This window comes from Schistocerca americana, chromosome X (assembly GCF_021461395.2).
Source record: "Schistocerca americana isolate TAMUIC-IGC-003095 chromosome X, iqSchAmer2.1, whole genome shotgun sequence".
NCBI classification, from domain to species: domain Eukaryota; kingdom Metazoa; phylum Arthropoda; class Insecta; order Orthoptera; family Acrididae; genus Schistocerca; species Schistocerca americana.
Genome location: NC_060130.1, coordinates 753,970,492 through 753,991,574, shown reverse-complemented (window position 1 = coordinate 753,991,574; position 21,083 = coordinate 753,970,492). Strand labels below are relative to the sequence as shown.

At 38.8% G+C, this 21,083-nt stretch overlaps 1 protein-coding gene across 1 annotated transcript in view; it reads left to right on the top strand.

Annotated features, from left to right (window-relative positions):
- The window catches only part of LOC124556513 (oxysterol-binding protein-related protein 8), a 218,285-nt gene that overhangs the window by 131,098 nt on the left and 66,104 nt on the right, over positions 1-21,083 (top strand). Inside the window, exons 11-12 of the mRNA XM_047130467.1 lie at positions 7,720-7,897; positions 13,618-13,714. Of these exons, the coding sequence (XP_046986423.1) occupies positions 7,720-7,897; positions 13,618-13,714 (275 nt within the window). The remainder of the gene's footprint in view (positions 1-7,719; positions 7,898-13,617; positions 13,715-21,083) is intronic.

Genomic DNA, 21,083 nt, shown 5'->3' with positions numbered 1-21,083 from the left:
CAATTATAGATTGTGGTCGCTGTGGTGACTATGTGTGCTGGATGAAGTGATCATTCTTGCAGTCAGCACTAGAAAGGTAACTGTCATGTATCATGACATGCATTAAACCATGGATCTTGTAGTGGAATGCAAGAGAAGCATACCACTGAAGAATAACTTGGTCATCCCAGACTCTGTCTTCTCATTTAAGAACGGATTCAGTGAATTGTGGATAGTTAACTGTCACTGAGGTCAACAGATCCTTCCAAGACGCATGTGCGTAGCAAATGCGGAACCATTAATTGCCGAACAGCTGAGCGTCATAGAAATCTCCCATGCCAAGTCTGTGGGCGAAATTGATGCTACCACTAAGAGACAAGATCTTCTAACTCGACTATCACCAGATCTCACTAAGGAACAACAGAAGACGCTACTTGCCATTCTTCAAGAGTTCTCTGAATGCTTCAATCCACAGGTTAAGAGCAAATTAGGCAAATCAACGGTGAAGCACTGGATTAGCTGTAGAGACCATCAACCAACAAGCCAGAGAATATATCATGTATCAGCAATGGAATGTCAAATAATTCGCAGTGAGGTAGAGAAAATCAAGAGGAATGACATCATTCAGCCTTCACAGAGCCTATGGTTGTCACAAGTGGTTCTCGTCAGGAAGAAGGATGGCAGTTGGCGCTTTTGTGTTGATTACAGGAAGCTTAGTAAGATAACTAGAAAGGACATTTCCCCCCCTCCACAAATTGATGATACACTAGATTGTCTGAATGGGGCTAAGTTTTTCTCAACCGTGGACATGTACTCAGGATAGTGGCAAATCGAAGTAGATGAGGCTGATCGTGAGAAAACTGCATTCATCACCCCTGAGGGCCTGTATAAGTTTAAGGTAATGCCGTTTCGTTTGTGTAATGCACCAGCAACTGTTGAACAGATGATGGATAAGCTTCTAAGTCACCTGAAGTGGACAATGTGTCTTTGTTATTTAGATGACATTATAGTGTTCTCAGAGACATTTGATGAACACACAAAAAGACTGAGAGCCATTCTTAAGTGTCTTCAACAATGTAGACTGAAACAAAAGAAATCAAAATACTTGGACACTTTGTGTCAAACGAAGACCCAGAAAAGGGGAGATCTATAATGGAATTTCCTATTCATAAAAGTATTAGAGATGTGAGAAGCTTCCTCGGATTATGTTCTTATTACCATCATTTTATCAAAGACTTTTGTATCAAAGCCAGGCCACTCCAGGAGTTGTTAAAAGCTGATGCTAAATTTATCTGGGGTGGTGCTCAACAAGATTCTTTCGATGTGCTGCGAAAAGCTCTGACAACTGACCCTGTACTTGGTCTGTATGCTGAGAGAGCACCTACAGAACTACACACAGATGCCAGTGGGTATAGGATCGGTGCTGTTCTGGTGGAAATTTCGGGTGTAAAAGAGAAGGTTATAGCCTATGCTTTGAATCCACTTACAAAATTCGAGAGAAACTACTCAACCACAGAAAGAGAATGTTTTGCTGTGATCTGGGCCATGTGCAAATTTTGACAGTATCTCTATGGAGGGCCATTCACAGTTTTTACAGACCATCATTCACTTTGTTGGTTGACAGGTCTTCAGGATCCAACAGGGCAACTCGCCAGGTGCGCACTAGGTCTTCAAGAGTATGACATTACCATAGTGTACAAAAGTGGAGGAAAACACCAAGATGCCGACTATCTCTCAAGAAACCCTGTGCACGACCATCAAGACTTTGACGAAGATAGTGACTGTGTTGCTGCACTCCAGGATCTCTCTGCTGAGCAGAAGAAGGGTGCCAAGATATCTCAAATTATGCTTGCCTTAAATTGGTCAGAGGATGTGAAAGGACATTTTAAGTTAGTTAATGGATTACTTTGCAAGAAAGACGTTGATCCATTTGGAAAGAGGTGGCTACCAGTGATTCCTAAACACATGCACTTAGATGTTCTACAGAAATTCCATGACACACCTGAGGCCGCACATTTAGGACTTATTAAGACATACGATAGGATCTGCAAGAGATTTTTCTGGCCAGGTGTATTTAGGAGAGTCCATCACTATGTGTCACACTGTCGAGAGTGCCGGAGGAGAAAGGCATTTCCTCAAAAACCACCTGGCTGACTCAAACTTAGCTGAAACACCTTTCCAGCATGTTTGGATTGACCTTGGACGATTTCCAACGTCTGCTAGTCTGTAGCTCTCAGCAGTATTTTGCAAGTGTAGTAGGTTGATGCATAGCTTGTCGCAGAACCTCCAAATCTTCCACTCAGCTCAGAATTAGAGCACCCACAATTAGTTCTGGAGACAGTTCTCCACATTACGAGCTTCCTTGAAATTATTTGAGCAAGTCTGGTCTTCTCTTCTTAGTTGCTAGGGTGATTCAACAATAAATTCAGAACCTAGATGACAGATGTTCGTCATTTCAGCATGCACCATGATCAATGTCCGCAGATCGTGGCCTAGTGGCTAGCGTTGCTGCTTCTGGATCACAGGGTCCTGGGTTCGATTCTGGGCCGGGTTGGGGATTTTCTCTGCCCGGGGACTGGGTGTTTGTGTTGTCCTCATCATTTCATCTTCATCATTCATTACAGTGGATCAGTTAGACTGTGCGAAAAAATTGGGACTTTGTACAGGCACTGATGACCGCGCAGTTGGGCGCACCACAAACCAAACATCACCACCACCATGATCAACAGTTGGTTGCACCCTCTTCCCTTTTGGCTCCAGAAACAGTCTCTTCAACATGATGAAAGGGGCCTCCAAGAATACACACACAGTGAACAATATGATCTGTCCCATCGCTTGCTGCAGTTTCCCTAAGGGGTACCATTATTCATCATATGTTTGAATTGCTGATAATTAACAGACCCTACCTTATTGCTCTTGATTCTTCCTACATCTGCATCAGTACTCTGCAAGGCACTGAATATTGCTTTTTTGGCGGAGGTTATGTTGTTCTGCTTCTAGTCATTTCCCTTTCTGTTCCAATTGCATTAAAAGTGAGGGAGAAACAGCTACCTATATGCCTCCATATGAACCCTAATCTGTTACCTTATGTTTGTGGTTCTTAAGTGAAATGTACATTGGTGGCAGTAGGGCAAGTCTATGGTCAGCATCAAATGCTGGTTCTCTAAATTTTCTCAATTGTGTTCTTCAAAAGAACATTGTCTCCCATCAGGGGATTCCAATTTGAGTTCCCGAAGCATCTCCATAATACTTGCATGTTGATCAAACCTCATGGTAACAAATCTAGCAGCCCACTTCTGAATTGCTTTGATGTCTTCCTTTAATCCACCCTCGTGAAGATCCAAAACGCTTCAGCAGTAGTCAAGAATGGGTTGCCATAGTGTCTTACATGCAGTCTCTTTTACAGATATACCACACTTACCTAAAACTCTCCCAGTAAGCTGAAGTTGAGTATTCACCTTCCATCTACAGTCCTTACATGCTTGTTTCATTCCGTATCTCTTTGCAGCATTATGCTGACATATTTAATTGACCTGACTGTGTCAAGTAGCACACTACTAATGCTGTATTCGAACTTTATGGTATTGTTTTTCCTACTCATCTCCATTAACTTATATTTTTCTACATTTAGAGGTAACTGCCATTCAGTGCTCCAGACATGAGACATTGGAGCCTTCCCAACAGGTAAAGTGGAACTCGCATCTCATTTTTAGTCTGATGGGGATCCCAGACACTCGAACAATACTCAAGAATGTGTTGCACTAGCATTCTATATGCAGTTTCCTTTATAGATGAACTACTCTTTCCCAAAATTCCCTCAATAAAATGAAGATAAGCATTTCCATTCCCTACTACCAACCTGACATCCTCATTCCATTTTGTATCACTTTACAATGTTGCACCTAGATGTTTAATTGATGTGACTGTGTCAAGCAGCACACTTCTAATGCTGTATTCAAATGTTACGTGATTGTTTTCCTCCTACTCGTTCACATTAACTTTCATTTTTCTATATTTAGAGCAAGCAGCCATTCATCACACCAACTAGAAATTCTAAGTCACCTTGTATCCTCCTGCAGTCACTCAATGAAGACACCATCCCGTACACCACAGTGTCATCAGAAAACAGCTGTAAATTGCTGTTCACCCCATCACTCGAGTTACATTACAGCATTTCTTGTAATCGTTAACAGTATCATGCTGCCATGGTAAAAAAGACTAGGTTGCATCAGACTTTTGCACACGACTGTTATGTATTTCCATTTAATTTAATTTATAGTGGTGTGGTATGCACTGCCTCAGGTGTTCGTAGTCTTATTCAGGATTTGGCCGTGATTTTCTGATGAAAGCACCACAGCTGTTAGAAGTCCCCAGTAGAAATATCGAGTAATGCTCCCTCTACAGCCATCCATAACTACAAAAATGTTGTCAGTGCAGGATTTCGTGCATGACTGACCTCTTGATTATGTGCTATAAATGTTTGTTGGGATTCATGTCTGGTGATCTGTGTGTCTAGATCATTTGCTCAAATTTTCCAGAATGTTCTTCAAACCAGTCACAAACAATTTTGGCCCAGTGACATGGCGCATTGTCATCCATAAAAATTCCACCATTGTTTGGGAATATGGAGTCCCTGAATGGCTGCAAATGGTATCAAAGTAGCCAAACGTATCCATTTCCAGTCAGTGATAATGCTTGCACAGTGTCTTGTTGACAACTTTTGTCCATGACTTTGTGGGGTCTGTGCCACACTCAAACCATACCATCAGCTGTTACGAACTGAAATCAAAACTCATCTGACCAGGCCATGCTTGTGCATGTGTCTAGGGTCCAACCGATATGGTCACGAGCTCAGGAGAGCACTGCAAGCGATGTGGTGCCTTAGCAAAGGCACTCGCACCAGTCATCTGCTGCCATAGCCCATTAATGCCAAATTTTGCCACACTGTCCCAATGGATATGTTCATTGTATGTCCTACGTTGATTTCTGTGGCTATCTCACACAGTGTTGCTTGTCTGTTAGCACTGACAATTCTATACAAATGCCACTGCTCTCTGTCATTGAGTGAAAGCCATCAGCTATTTCATTGTCCGTGGTGGGAGGTAACGCCTGAAATTTGGTATTTTTGGCACACTCTTGACACTGTGGGTTGCGGAATATTGAATCCCATATTATATCCAAAATGGAATGTCCATTGTGTCTAGCTCCACCTATAATTCTGTGTTCAAACCCTGTTAATTCCCATCATGCAACCATGATCGTGTCAGAAACCTTTTCATACGAATCACCTGAGTACAAATAAGAGTTCCACTAATGCACTGCTCTTTCATACCTTGTGTATGCGATACTACTGCCATCTGTTCATATGCATATCACTATCTAATGACTTTTGTCAGCTCAGTGTAACATACATTTTTTTAAAAATGAGTGGGCATGTTATTTTCAAGTTGATATCTTGTATTGTGCAGTGAATTGTACTCTCTCTCTCTCTCTCTCTCTCTCTCTCTCTCTCTCTCTCTCTCAAAGTATATAAAATAATTACCATTATTTCTTAACTGTTGTAATAATTTACTGCAGTCGTTACTGTGCTGCGCTCAAGAAACTATGCAAGTCTGTTAGAGCTCTGAGTGATCCATAACTTTTACTTTCCAATAGGTCTTCATCATGTTGCAGACCCCTGACTCAACATCTTACTGCTTTGGCCCACTCCCATGTTCATTGAACAGAATGATACTAATAGTGCCATGGTTTTCAGCAACACTCATGGCCCACTCCTCCTATTCTATTAGGGAGTACCTGGGGGGCAGAAAAAGCAAATTCCTTTGTTATGTTGTTGATTATGCTAGTATATACTTGACAGCATGTTGTCTGTATATCATTCATGGAAATTGTATCTGTTGTTAACTTTTCTGAAATTAATTTCATGTAGTGACTCATTCCATGACCATGTAGATTTACTCATCTGTTTGGTCCTATGGCGTTCTCGTGTGTAAAGTAAATGGAAAAACAAAAGAGTTGATAGGGTTTGCCCCTGCAGTGTGTCATTATCAAGTACTGCACTCCTGATGAACTTTGAGGAAAGACTGCTTCTGATTTGCAGTTTCAAACTAGTTGCTTCAATCTTCCCAAACAACTTGAATGGGAGGCACAGAACGGAGGCCCATCAAAAGTTCTACGTGATGTCACCTGTTGTATCTGATTTCAGGATGGCTATAGCTTTCACTTATTTACAAGTCTTAGTGATATTGCCTACTTACATTCTGTATTAGTCCCTAGTGCTGGTTTTAAAAGTCACTCAATTTTGATGTCATGCAGTATGGGAAACCTTAGTTATCATCAGAGCAATATAGGGTGCAGTTCTTTTGTACTACAAGTTGAATGTTGTAATCAGGTGTGGTGTTACTGACCAAGTAGGCAGTACAACTTGGGCGGTACTAATGGTAGCTAAATTAGGCAATGAGGCCGGTACTACACTATCAGATTTCTTTGACCAGTATCTTTGTCAAAGAAATTTGATGGTGTAATAGGGAACTTTGACAAGTGACATCAAGTATTTGATCAAATCTAGGGCCTCGCTATAGATTTGATCAAAGCAGTCGCTTGTCTTCTGTTCACTGCAATGTGACATGTTACCACATTCAGCACTAACATCGCTGCAGCATTCTGTCATCTGTAGTGTTTTTATAAACATTGCCGGTAAATACAATTGGTGTGTACTGACAACTACAAAATTAATAGAGATGTATGAAGCTGATGAGGCACTTAACAACATGAGGCATGCTGAATACAAAAATATATTAAGAAGATTGGAGACCTGACATAACTTAACCTAACTCTCTCCTGTAGCAAGAAATCGGAATGTTACAGTGAGCCTGTCTTCTGCAGATATAGCAGTTCTTAAGTGAGTGTTGTGCTGTGTGATATGAGGACATATAGACATGCATGCTCATCCATTCTTAAGTAATTGATGTACGATTTGATGCCCTCCACTATAAGCTCACGTAACAAGTTTTGTTGAATGCTTTTATCGTGTCGTCATAAAACTTACAGCTTCACCCAGGTACGTTTCCTTGCTGCGGTTAATAACAAGTTGTTGTTGTCAGCCATCTTGAACTTTGACGAAAAATATGACTACAGTGTAATTCCCCTTTTTAGCGCCACATCAAAAATCTTTGTCAAATATATTTAATGAATATTGATCAAATCTTTGACAAAGAAATTTGATAGTGTAATATCGGCCTAAGGTCCTGCTGTAGATAATGTTAGATTTTTTTGCGCATTTTAATTAAAGTTGTATAAATGCATTAAGTTGGGTTTTTACGGATACATTGCCCCAGGTACTACTATTGTGATAGTCTTTTGAACAGTCAACTAATTGTATAGACGGTTTGATTTGTTTTAATTTCTTAACAGTGGAATGCTTTGATAACTTAAGATTTGTCTCTTAGAATTTTACTCGTAGCAAATTTATTGGCAGAATCATTGTTTCATTCTTTAATTTGTAAATTTTTAAAAGCGGAACTGTTGGTAGCTGCCCCTTCCTTCCTCCTCCTGCCTCCTTCCTCCCCACTCCCCCTACCCCCCCTACCCCCTACCCTCCTCCCCCCTCCCCCCCTCCCCCCTCCTCCTCCTCCTCCTCCTCCTCCTCCTCCTCTTTCTCTTTCCTCTCCCTCATGTGTGTGCATATGATCAATGTGTCTCATCAATAAGCATCATTAGTAACTGCTGCAATTTATTCAGGGCAGTACTGGAGGATGATGCCTTTACCAGAATGAAGGGTGTTGTAAAATGGTACCTGTCGGGTCTTTATAAAAAACCAAAAGGCTTAAAGAAACCTTACAATCCAATCCTTGGTGAAACATTCCGCTGTTACTGGGAGCATCCAAATTCATCTCGGACTTTTTACATTGCTGAACAGGTATTTCCACTATAATTTTGTCTATTTGGTATGTATCTCATTAAGATGTGTTATTTTACTTTCTAAAAGCAAATAAATGTAATGTGGTAAGTATTTCATTGACTTATGCAGTAGTGTTCTGCTGTTTTGTATGATCTGTTTGAAACACTCTTTTATTATTGATGATATGTATAGCAATATGGTATTTTTCTTTTAATTTATTGTGGATTTGGTGAAAGCTTTGAGTCTTGTACATCCTCAATACCTGATCTGATTTCGTACTCCCATTTTCATTTTAGGGAGGTACAATTAGCATAAGACACTCAAGCCGAGTTAAAGTACTTGTATATGAACAGTATTGTGTAATATACAGTTGCTTTCAGTGAATTAGATCCCTGAAACTCACAGGGTGAACCTGAAGTATTTCTGCAGGGAACAGGAGTTTTCCCAAGAGAGAAGCTTTCAAATTATACGTGAAAAACTGTGGTATAACTTTGAAGTCCAGTGATTGCCTGTGGAATGCGTCTGTTGAAGGCTGTTGTGTCATTTTGAGGATGTAAATTAAGGATGTGCTCACGACATAAAACTAACGATGGTATTCTAATTACAGTCTTCAGCTTCTGTAAGAAGTTTTTGGGTTTGTGCCTTCCATTAGAGCTTCTTATATAACATATTCGATAACCAGTAAACCCCCCCCCCCCCCCCCCTTTACGCATTTCATTGGATTGACCCAAAAAAGTGTAAGATACAGGAACGCATAGGAAACACTAAAAGTGAAAATGAATGGATTACTCTTACTGTCATTTTCTTTATATTGTTCAAAATCTGAAATAATTGTTTTAATTTCTTTCTAACAGCAATTAGCAATTGAGGCATAAAACACATTATCATCACCTGATGCACTAGCAGTGTACTGTCTCAAATTGTTAATAACCTCCATAGCTACTCTACTGCTTGGCATAACTGGTTCTTGTTCATCTGCTTCATGATCCTCTTCACTAGTCACCTCTCTCTTCCCTTCTTCAAAATGTTTGCTAATGGTGCTCTCTGCTGTTGGCACCTGTGAAATGATGACTGAAACATCAACATCAGCATACTCTTAAAATGTAAACAATATGCCTATCACAGAAAAATCTATAGGCTCAGGCAAGTCTTCTTCCAGTGATTCTGGTGTGTCTTCTGTGAACTTAAATCCTGCATTCATGAAACAGATAGAAACAGTTTTGGCTACATAATGCATGGCATCCAAAAGTGATATGGTCATAGATTTTGGGCCCGTGCCATTATCGTGCATAAATATAGTCTTCTGGACAAGCACTTTTCAATATTTCCATTTAAATGAATGGATGATTAACAGATCTAATGATTGAAGCTCACTCATACAAATAGGAGGCAGTAACACTGACTTCATATTTCTGAGCCTCAGATTGTCAGGATGTGCTGGATATCTGTCAAATAGCAGCATTATTTTCCTATTTTTTGCCTCCGTCTTAGCGTCCAGTGCATGTGTGGTGGATGTGAAAATGGAACCAGTTACCCATGAACTGCTGTTGGAGTAATAATGAGTGGGCAGAGTCCTCACATTTTTTTGAAAAACCTTGCCTTTTTAAATGTACCAGTTACCAAAGAAGATAAGTTTTTAGACCCATCAGCATAGACCTCTGCTTACTCAGTTTCTCACTGTGGCATTTCTCACTTTTACAACATACGATCTTAGTTGGTAACGCGTTATAAAAAAAAAAGGACCAGTTTCATTAACATTAAAATTGTTTTTTGGATGATAATCTTTAAAGATATTTTGCAGTTCTTTTTTACATTGGTCCACAGTTCCACTATAAACATTTACATTTTTACCACACCATTGGTTGTATACATTATGAAGAGTTTTAAACCAGTTGATCCTACCATTCAATGCTGTGAAGTTGCTGATCCCCATTTTTACAGCAAATTGAAGTGCCCTTTATCTGAGTACATTGCTATCAAGTAGAATTCCCAACACTCTTGCTAACAAACCACTCTGCAACAAGTTTATCCGAAAGATCATATGCTGATGGCTGAATGTATTTATGCTTTTTTCCCATGGAACCAGACTCTCACATATTGATTTCATTGTTGGGGCAGTTTCTCTCTGTCACATCCAGGGTGCAAACAGAATGTCCTAGGTCCTTTGCTAATTGAACTTGCGATCCAACATGCGGGGGGATATATATATATATATATATATATATATATATATATATATATATATATATAGTTTTTTTTGTTTTTTGCACTGTTTAAAGTTACAATAGAATGTAACTTTTACGCTACTGTTTGTTTGCTTTTCATTACCAGTACAGTACTATTTTTCTGGAGTGGTTAGAATTATAACTCCCTTGTTGCGTTCAAAGAAGCAGTCACTATATGGAAAAGGTAGAATATAAATTTTACTGACTGATCTTAGTGAAGTTTAATCTAATAGCACTTTTTGTTTCAGAATTCTTAATTATATGTGCAGTAAACATTTATTATTTAGCGACTAAAAGACTAGGAAAGCATAGTTCTTTTCATTATTGCAACTTAAATGATCCGACAGTAATGACCCTAATAGCAATGTTCATTCTGCTCTTTGTGCTGTTACAACAGGACTAATTGAATTTCACAATCATTTATACAAATAAACCCTGCTTTTGAAGACTGGTCCCTGTAATGGACTTTCACGAATCGTCGTTACTTCCGCATAAAATATGCTAATCCGTACTAGACGCACAGTCTTAGGTTGGAGATGCTCTGTAACAAGACAACAATTTCTGCCCTTTTTCTCACCCAAGGCATCCCTAAGTCGAGTGACCTCCTTGTTGGCAACAAGCTGTACATTTCATGCCTATTGTTCTCTGTTTACAAAGGCTGCCAACTTTAGTGTTTTAAACAATATTGTGTTAAAAGTTTTGTTTACTGTAATTTCATAATCACATTAGAACACGAATGTCTTTAAATGTGTTGTCATGAAAGACTTTTGCTTCCATGTTTTATTTACACTACTGGATATGATCGGAACGAAGAAGGAAATGCACGTTTGTGTGTTTCAGCACTCAGCCATTGTCTTTGTTATAATCACAAAGGCAGTGACTGAGTACTGAAACGCACAAATGCATGCATGTGTTTCCGTCTTCATTCTGACCATTTCCAATGGTGTAAATAAAACACAGAAGCAAGTTTTTTGTGAGACATTTTATTCATAATCACTTTAACATAATGGTAAATAAAGCTTACAACACAGTATTGGTTAAAACACTAAAGCTGTCTGTCTTTATAAACAGAGAACAATAGGCACAAAATCTACAGCTTACTGGCCTCCACTCAGTTCATTCATATCCTGGGAGAGAAAGAGGTCAGAAATTTTCCTTGTGTTATGGAGCATCTTGAAAAGGAATGTTTACATCTGACAGTAGGTCTTACCAGCCTAAGACTGCATGACTAATATGGATCAGCGGTTTTCACGCATAAGTAACGATGATTCGTGAAACCCATTATAGAGACAACTGTCTTCAAAAGTAGTGTTTATCTGTATAAATGACTGTGATATTAAATTAAAGATGTTGTATTACAATGCAGTGAGCAGAAGGAAGGTTGCTACTAGAGTCGCTGTTGTCAGATCATGATTATCATTAAGGAAGTGACTCAGCATACTTTCCCATCCTTCCAACCACTGTGAATGTATAACACAGGTGGCTGTGGCCCAGTGCACCAACAATGAAAATCTTGCTTACTGCACTAAGGCTAGATTACCTTATAAGTAACTTTGCATATAGGCTGCATTTTCTGCTTTGTTCCAAGGCTGACTGTGAGCAGGAATATGATGCACTTTTTCGAGAACTCTGTATGAAAATAACACAGAATCATTAATGATGGGAAAGAATTGTATTGAGAGAATATGACTTCTGTATGGACCAACAAAAAAGAACATAAAAAGTGGGAAAATGTAAACTGCAGGAATGTAAAAATGGGTTTTGCTGTGTATGGTGTCTTCTGCTGTACTAATTGTTTTACCATAGTAAGAGAATTGACTGTCTGTGCAAGTTGAATTGTAATGAACTGGATGCACTTCCTTTGTTAAAATTGAAGGTCAGCTTATAAGTAGTGATCCAAGAGTTGATTCTCTCCATGTAATGATTTGATTTTGTTTTATTTTTTAAATCTGTAAGACATGTACTTGCATCACACGATAAAAGATGGTTTAAGAATCATCTGCTACAGTTAAGCCCAGTAGTTAGTGTATATTAGGGAAAAGAACATAACACTGAAAGCAATGGAATGCTGTATCATTAATTTCATAATTTCTTAATTTCCACTTATGGAAATGCTAAGTGTTACATCTTGAAGCTCCAGGCTGTGAGGATATTCTTCGCATAACAAAAACTGAATGATTCAACTTTCATTTGATTTGGAACTGATATCCTTCATCTGTATGGGATGTGACACCCCACCCCCACCCCCTCCACCTCCCACCAGTGCCATGGGCATGGATACACTCTTGTGTTCATTGTGACATGGAAGCAAACAGCCTTTGAATGTCATCTTGACAAATTTCTCACCATGACAGAAACACAGAGTGGGCAGGCTGGTTAAGGACCTGAATATTTCTCAATTTATGATATGAACTGCAGTTCTGTTTTACATTATCCTGCTGGAGTATGCCATATGGTTCCTGATCATAAGTGATATTAAATGTCCTTACAAAAATTACCAAATCACTCTTGTTATCCTGTTCAGTAGCTCCCTACACCACAATTCCAGGAGTGTCAGAGGTACAGGACTCGAGAATCATTCCTTCCCTTGACCTTTTGTCAAGTTGTGCAATCTGACTACCATAAGCACAAGCAAGACTCATTGTGAATCACCCAGAATGCAAATAATGTCCCAGATGACTCGGACAGTGTGCAAGTCTCTCTTGTCTGTTAGTTTATTAAAAACATTGTCCTAAAAGGTCAAAAGATCCTAGAAACATTTCTCTCGTAACTGTATGTGAAACATCTGCCAAGTATTCCTCAGTAAACAAATTTGCCTTATCACCATACTTCGTGGAAACCACACATGCCATGGATAACTATTTGGTAAATGGCTATGAGCCTGTGGAGACTGAAACATACCTCACAGTGTTAATTTGCAATTGACTGAAATATAGACAAATACTTTTTAACACAGGTTAATATTTAAGATGGAACAACATTACATGTACTTGTTGAAGTAAATTGGCAATGTATTCAAATTTGTATCTGAGTAATTGCACAGTGCCATGAAGTGTGTTTGAGACATGCTGTATGGTGACTAGTAGCACATGAGACAGTTCTAAATATAATATTGGTGTGGTTTATATACATCATGATGACTACTTTTCTTTGCAGGAAAATGTGTGGTGATTTCTCATGTGGAACTGTTAAAATACATATTGCCCTTTGGGTAGAAGAATGCTAAATAGAACTTCCTCTATCTGACTCCCCAGATGTCGCGTAGCCCCTCAAAGATAGTCAGCAACATGGAGGACAAAAACTTACATCTTATACTGAATATGAAGTAGTCCAAGACAGAATAAAACAATTCTATTTGCATTCAAAATAGATTAAAACATGTTTTACATGCTGTGAAAATTTATCAGACAAGTTGTTTTGTATTCTTAGATATGTCTGTTCTTGCCAATTTACATTTGTTATGTATCAACTTTGAATATTCATCAGTGTAATGGTTTTTCTTTTGTGTTACAGATTTCACATCATCCTCCAGTGTCAGCATTTTATGTAACCAATCGGAGAGATGGATTCTGCATCAGTGCCTCGATTTTAGCAAAATCAAAATTCTATGGTAAGAACTAAATATATGGGTGGTGAACGTATTTTAACCTTTTTTTTCCAGTCATGCTTCTGGATTTTGATGCAGAGATTTGCCTGCATGTGCTTAGATAGTAAGTGTATGTTTATCACAATAGTCACTGTAATCTCCAACCCCATTACTTAATTGCTGCTTGAGCTGCAGCCACAAAAACCAGCATATACTTGACAGCAAATACTGTGTGCTGTTGTTTCAATTGCAGAAAGCCCATCAGAAACAGGAAAGGAAAGGAAAGGAAAGGAAAGGAAAGGAAAGGAAAGGAAATAGAGAAAAAGTGTTGATAGCTGGCATAGCTGAGTAACATAATTTTCAAGTAACTTCCAAATACTATTATTAAATCGTAGTGAATATTTCACAGCCATCTGTACTGTGAATTTTCTTGCCCGTATGTCAATCTTTGCTGCTAACTATGTGAGTAAGTAGTAATCACTTCCTTGTCCCGTTTACTGAACAAAAATATTCTCCTGTGTTTCATAAATTTTCTTTGTAAGAAAGGAGTCACTAATGCTGCAATGGTCTTGTGGTTAATAAAATCTTCTTAGTCTTCACGACATGTCAAGTTGTTAAAATCCCATGAGTTTGAGCCGAGTATTTCTGACTCATTGCCAAGTTGTAACTGACTTCCATGTCATTAATGACCTAATCATTGTGTAGTCATGCTGCAACAGTGACATCACTAGTGCTCAGCCCATTTCAAAATATGACAATATTTTCATCCCATGTTCCCACACCCATTTCAATCTTGTCAGGGTTGAATCTAAGTTGCTGACTGCCATCTTTATTGAGGGTGTTTCCTGAGATTGAAATTATAATCTTCTCCAGTTGCTATTCTGTCCAAGAATTCATCCAGTCTTGTAATGACAGATATGATGCTTTTTGCAATTTAGTGTCATTTTTTTAAGCGTCTTCTGTCACAGCTGAATTCAGAGGATGGCATAGGCATAAACGCGTCTGTGTTCTATCTCACATTGCTCCACAGTGCGCAGTGTGCACTGTTTGTGTGGTGTAATAGTAATTTTACCTATGCTGGGCGTTATGGTTGTTTTCCATTCACCCTTCCAATTATCTTTGAAGCCTTTTGCAGTATTTATAATTAATTTTTTGGGTATTTTTATGCTTTCTCATAGATTATTTCACTTTTTGCATCTCCCTTTACACCATAATAATTAATAGGAGTTCTGGCAATAATAAATAATTGCCATCCATTATGTATTTCTGGTGTATCTTCCATTTAGAACTGAGAATTTCATTGATACATGTACAATATCTGGTTTCTTAATTTTCCACTTCCAGTTCATTATGAGTATTACTGCTGCTGATAAATGGAAGTAATTCACATATTTTACCCATTGTGTTATTTCAGTTGACAGAGAGAGAGAGAGAGAGAGAGAGAGAGAGAGAGAACAAATCCCAATTGCACCTCTGGTTTAGCCCCTCCATCCTGCCCAAAACAGAACTGATGTATTTGTGTTTCACTTTGAAGAGAGCAATGTTTGAAGCCTTCAACAATTACTGTAGAAGACTATTATTAAAAAGTGTTTGACAAAACACACAGAAATTCAGGTTGTATGTAAAAATTGTTGCTGTTGGTGGTATCAAAGTTAGTGTCCAGACACTCGTAAGTGAGACAGGGATGAAACTGAGGGCAGCAAAATAACAGTAGAACTGCTGAACTCGGGTTTTCAAGTGTTCCTTCACAAATGAAAACCCAGGAGTATTGCTTGTATCTAACTCTTGCACCACTACAAAATTTGATATAGATATCAGTGCCAGTGGTGTTGAGAAACAGCTGAAATCACTAAAATTGACCAAAGCTCCAGTGCCAAAATGGGGTACCTATCAGATTCTGTACCAGATATATGGCTGAGATATCCTCTCTCTTAACTATAATCTACCATAGATCCTTCAAAAAACTGTTCCCAGTATTTGGGAGAAAGGATATCAGAAGCGATCCACAAAACTGTCCCCTATTATCCTTGACATCTGTTTGTTATAGAACCTAAGAACATAGTCTTACCTCAAATATAATGAGGTATCTTGAACAGAATGACCTCCTCCATGCCAACCAGTGTGGAATATGAAAACAGTGATTGTGTGAAACCCAAGCCATTTCAGAACAGTCAGGTAGATGAAGGACTTTCAATTTCTGAAACACAATAGACTCAGTACCACAGCTATGCCTATTATCAAAAGTGCAATTGTTTGGGGTGTCAAGTGAGTTTTGTGACTGGGTTGAGAATTTTTTAAGAGTGGGTGCAGCAAACTATGGAGAGTAACTTTGGGTGTGCCACAGGGAAGTGTAATATGACCCTTATTGTTCATGTTAAATATTAATGACCTTGCATACAATATTAATAGTATCTTCAGACTTCTCATCAATATTAAAACTCTAGGAAACCTCTTAAGCAACATTTTGAACAGTCGGTGGTTTAAAGTACACCAAGGTGAAAAGAAGAGCACATGGCATGTACTCAGTGATGAGTTACCTCAAGGTTCTGTTTTTGCTCTGGTGTTGTTCAGTCTCTTCACCTGCTGAATTTTACCTGCCAGAAATTCCATTATGCAGATGACCTTGAAATTTCATGTCAGAGTGAAGTTCCTTCTGAGTGTGAAGAACACCGAACAAACAGCCTCACTAAATTTTATGAATATTTTCAGACATGGTGACTTAGAACTAATGTTTCTAAAACAGAAGTGTGTCTTTTCCACCTCTTTAATCACTTAGCACCAGCAAAGATCACCACACAGTTTGCTTGTCTTGGCATTGTCAAATATAATGATATGTCAAAATACTTTGGGGTAACATTAGACAGAAAACTGATAGTAGATAAATACCTCTACACCACAGCTAAGAAGATACAAACACGAGTGAACCTGATGAGGAAACTGGCAGGTAGCACATCGAGAGCAAATACGTCAGTTCTCTGAGGAGAACCCCGTGCATTGGTATACTCTGCAGCAAAGTTTTTGCTAACCAGTTTGGCTCCATAGCATTCACATGAAGAAAGTTTATGTTCATGTGAATGCTGCTAGGAAAACCATTAGTGGCACAGTCAGTTCTGCACCTACAAGCTGGCTACCAATACTATCAAACACATATCCAGCTCATCTTCCTCAAAAGGCAGCGCTCCACAATATTTGCCAGCAAGTTTCGAAAAATGAGTCAATTCCTCATCATGAAGACTTACTTCCGCTGCCTAGAAACACCTCAAATCTGGAAGGCTAGTATATGGAGGAGTCCAAATGCTCTCCGCTGGGCTATACTGTAACACTGAGTGGAGATGTGAGTGGCAAGCCAAATAAAGCCAGAATTATGAACTTATTGACTACACAGTTGCTACAGTTCCGGGCTTCTATCATCTGAGGGAGGTGTGGGTACAGCTTAACGGACACTGAGCTGAAGAAGGTATGTGCAAATACAACGTGCACAAGTGGCACTCTTGCACTGACAGTACATGTGAATTTGGTGGCATTCAGAAAGCAAGTCACATTGTGAGCGAGTGTCCTAACAGACGATTACCTGGTGGTATCGAGAGTCAATGAGGTGCTCTACTGTGTTGAGTCTTGAGACATTCATGTGTTGTCTTGGCCGTCTGATATTTATACAGTGTAAACAATTGCAAAGGTGAATTTTTTTGTTTAAATGTATATTTGGTTTCTTGTAATTGATGACGATGACGGTGATAACCAGTAATTAAGTACTGTGTGAAAAAAGCTGCACAAATGTTCTATCAGATCTTGGAGAGACTAGCAACTTGCTTTAAATGACCAAAAATGTAGAATTTTGCACTTCAAAAAATGAGATGATGATGCATCCTATGACTACAGTTTCAGAGATTCACAGTTAAAATCAGTCAACTTATATTAATACCTGGATGTAGCACTTGGTAGGGATATGAAAGGGAGTGATAACACAGGCTCAGTCATAGAGAAAACAAGTGACAGAATTTGGTTTATTGGTAGACTGCTAGGGAAATTCAATCAGTCTACAAAGCAGATAGCTTGCAAATCACTTGTGTGGCCCATCCTAGAATACTGCTCAAGTGTGTGGGACCTGTATCATATAGGACTAACAGGGGACATTGAACGAATACAGAGAAGTCACAGGTTTGTTTGACATATGGGAGAGTGTCACAGAGATACTGAAGAAAATAAACTGGCAGATATTCAAAGATAGATGCAAACAGTCCCAAGAAAGCCCACTTACAAAATTTCAAAAACTAGCTTTAAACAATGACTCCATAAATATACTGCTATCCTCCATGTATCGCTCCTGTAGGGATCATGAGTACTAGATTAGATTAATTACAGCACACACAGAGGCATGTAAACATTAATTCTTCCCACTCTCCATATGTATATGGAAGAGGTAGAAGTGCAGAGTATAGATTTAGATGAAGATAACTTGTTGTCAATAGTCAGTCCCCAGAGTCCGTATTTCTTAGCAAATTTGGCAATAGGGTCCATGTGTGTGTTGTTACTGTGTCAGTAACTTTACCAATCTTTATTGTTGGTTATTCACTGATATTAGTAGAGGAAGCTAACATGAATGAATTAGGACTGGACAAGTTTATAGATGAATTCTCTGATCATGTACATATCTACAAATCAGCTTAGAGTCATCTAGTGGTGATTCAGAGACAAAACACAGCATAGGTACTAAAGATGATAAAGCAGGTTGGTCCAACAGATGGTAATGTAAACAACAGTAACATGCAGTAAAAGTCAAAAGATGCACCATTATTTGTATTCAGCAAGAATGTGGGGTTGAGATTTAGCTTGTATAATTTTGACATTAGTGCACTTATTCATTTGTTCACCCTCACACTTCTGAAGAACTTATTCCGTTGGTGGTTGAACAAAGGAATGTATATCCGAGACAGGAAGTGAAAAAAATGTTTGAGGAGAACATCAGCTTGGCTCTGAAGGATGAAGGGATAGAGTTGATTATGAATTGAAAGTGTTTATGAGACTGTTGCTGTACATGGGACATAGGACTCTATAATGTATTAGATTGACAGTCTTTTGAAACAGTAACATTTTGACAATTTTTTATGATGATGAATAAATTCAAGCAGTTATTGAGATACCACACTTCTCAGATAATTCATTAAAATCCATTAACCAACTCAACAAAATTAAACCTGTTGAAAAGCAATGTATGCGGTAGTTATATTCCAGACAATAAGTTCTGCATTTGTGGATTGAAAGTTTAGCAGTGTAGTTGTTAATTTTTCATGTATTATACCAAACAAAAACATGAGTATGATGTAAAGCTTTATTAACTCTGTGAACTAATTTATGCAGTTCTCAAAATAAGACAAAGATGCCTGGTGTACCTGGAATTGTTGTACACATGATAGAAGCCTACTTGAAACAAGGATGTGTGCTTTATGTCGACAATTTTTTATAGCTCTGTAGCCTTGACAAAACTACTTACTTGTAAAAGCTATGTATGCGGAATATTACATAACAACAGAAAGGCTAGTAACTTAAGCAGTACAATACCCAGAAAATTTTCGCGTTAAGTATAATAACTGGTTGCTCTGAAACTAAAGAAAGGTTAAATGGTATGGTAAAGAAATGACAGCGTATTTATTTGGCCATCAGAATCTGATTCCTGGTTACCTGAGGCAAAAATGGTATGAGGATTTTTTCACCTGGATCACAACACCATGGTTTTCCTGCCTGCAGTGTTCTTGAGCCATGGTTAGGTGTTTCAAATTCATTTCACTGATCCAAACTCAAAGAAGGGCAGTATAAATAGTCACAGGCTTGTTTGATCCATGGGCAAGCATCGTGAAAGGACCCTCTGTGGTTTAATATTCAAATTCAGGAAATGGTGAAGGGGAAAAGATATTGTTGCACACTCATTTGAAAAAGGAATGCGCATATGTTGATGGGCAAAAGTTAGTAGAAATCCGTGCATCCGTAAGATCAAATCACGAAGCATACAATGTCCACTTTCATACCTTAGGGAAATATCTTGCCGAGAACACGAGAAAATTCTGGTCTTAAGTACAATCACTAGTTGGGATGAAGGCCTCTATCCAGTCACTTGTCATCCAGTCGAGGGTGAAGATGATGTTGTTGTGGTCTTCAGTTCTGAGACTGGTTTGATGCAGCTCTCCATGCTACTCTATCCTGTGCAAGCTTCTTCATCTCCCAGTACCTACTGCAGCCTACATCCTTTTGAATCTGCTGAGTGTATTCATCTCTTGGTCTCCCTCTACGATTTTTACCCTCCATGCTGCCCTTCAGTACTACATTGGTGATCCCTTGATGCCTCAGAACATGTCCTACCAACCGATCCCTTCTTCTAGTCAAGTTGTGCCACAAACTCCTCTTCTCCCCAATTCTATTCAATACCTCCTCATTAATTATGTGATCTACCCATCTAATCTTCAGCATTCTTCTGTAGCACCACATTATGAAAGCTTCTATTCTCTTCTTGTCTAAACTATTTATCATTCATGTTTCACTTCCATACACGGCTACACTCCATACAAATACTTTGAGAAACGAGTTCCTGACACTTAAATCAATACTCAATGTTAACAAATTTCTCTTCTTCAGAAACGCTTTCCTTGCCATTGCCAGTCTACATTTTATATCCTCTCTACTTTGACCATCATCAGTTATTTTGCTCCCCAAATAGCAAAACTCCTTTACTACTTTAAGTGTCTCATTTCCTAATCTAATTCCCTCAGCATCAGCCGACTTAATTCGACTACATTCCATTATCCTTGTTTTGCTTTTGTTGATGTTCATCTTATATCTTACAATCAAGACACCGTCCATTCCGTTCAACTGCTCTTCCAAGTCCTTTGCTGTCTCTGACAGAATTACAATGTCATCGGCGAACCTCAACGTTTTTATTTTTTCTCCATGGACTTTAATACCTACTCCAAATTTTTCTTTTGTTTCCTTTACTGCTTGCTCAATATACAGATTGAATAACATTGGGGACAGGCTACAACCCTGTCTCACTCCCTTCCCAACTGCTGCTTCCCTTTCATGCCCCTCGACTCTTATAACAGCCATCTGCTTTCTGTACCAATTGTAAATAGCCTTTCGTTCCCTTTCAGTGCTCTGTCAAACTCTTCACGCACTATCATATCTCCCATTTCATCTTCGTCTACATCCTCTTCCATTTCCATAATACTGTCCTCAAGAACATCATCCCTGTACAGACCCTCTATATACTCCTTCCACCTTTCTGCTTTCCCTTCTTCGCTTAGAACTGGGTTTCCATCAGAGCTCTTGATATTCATGCAAGTGGTTCTCTTTTCCCCAAAGGTCTCTTTAATTTCCCTGCAGGCAATATCTATCTTACCCTCGT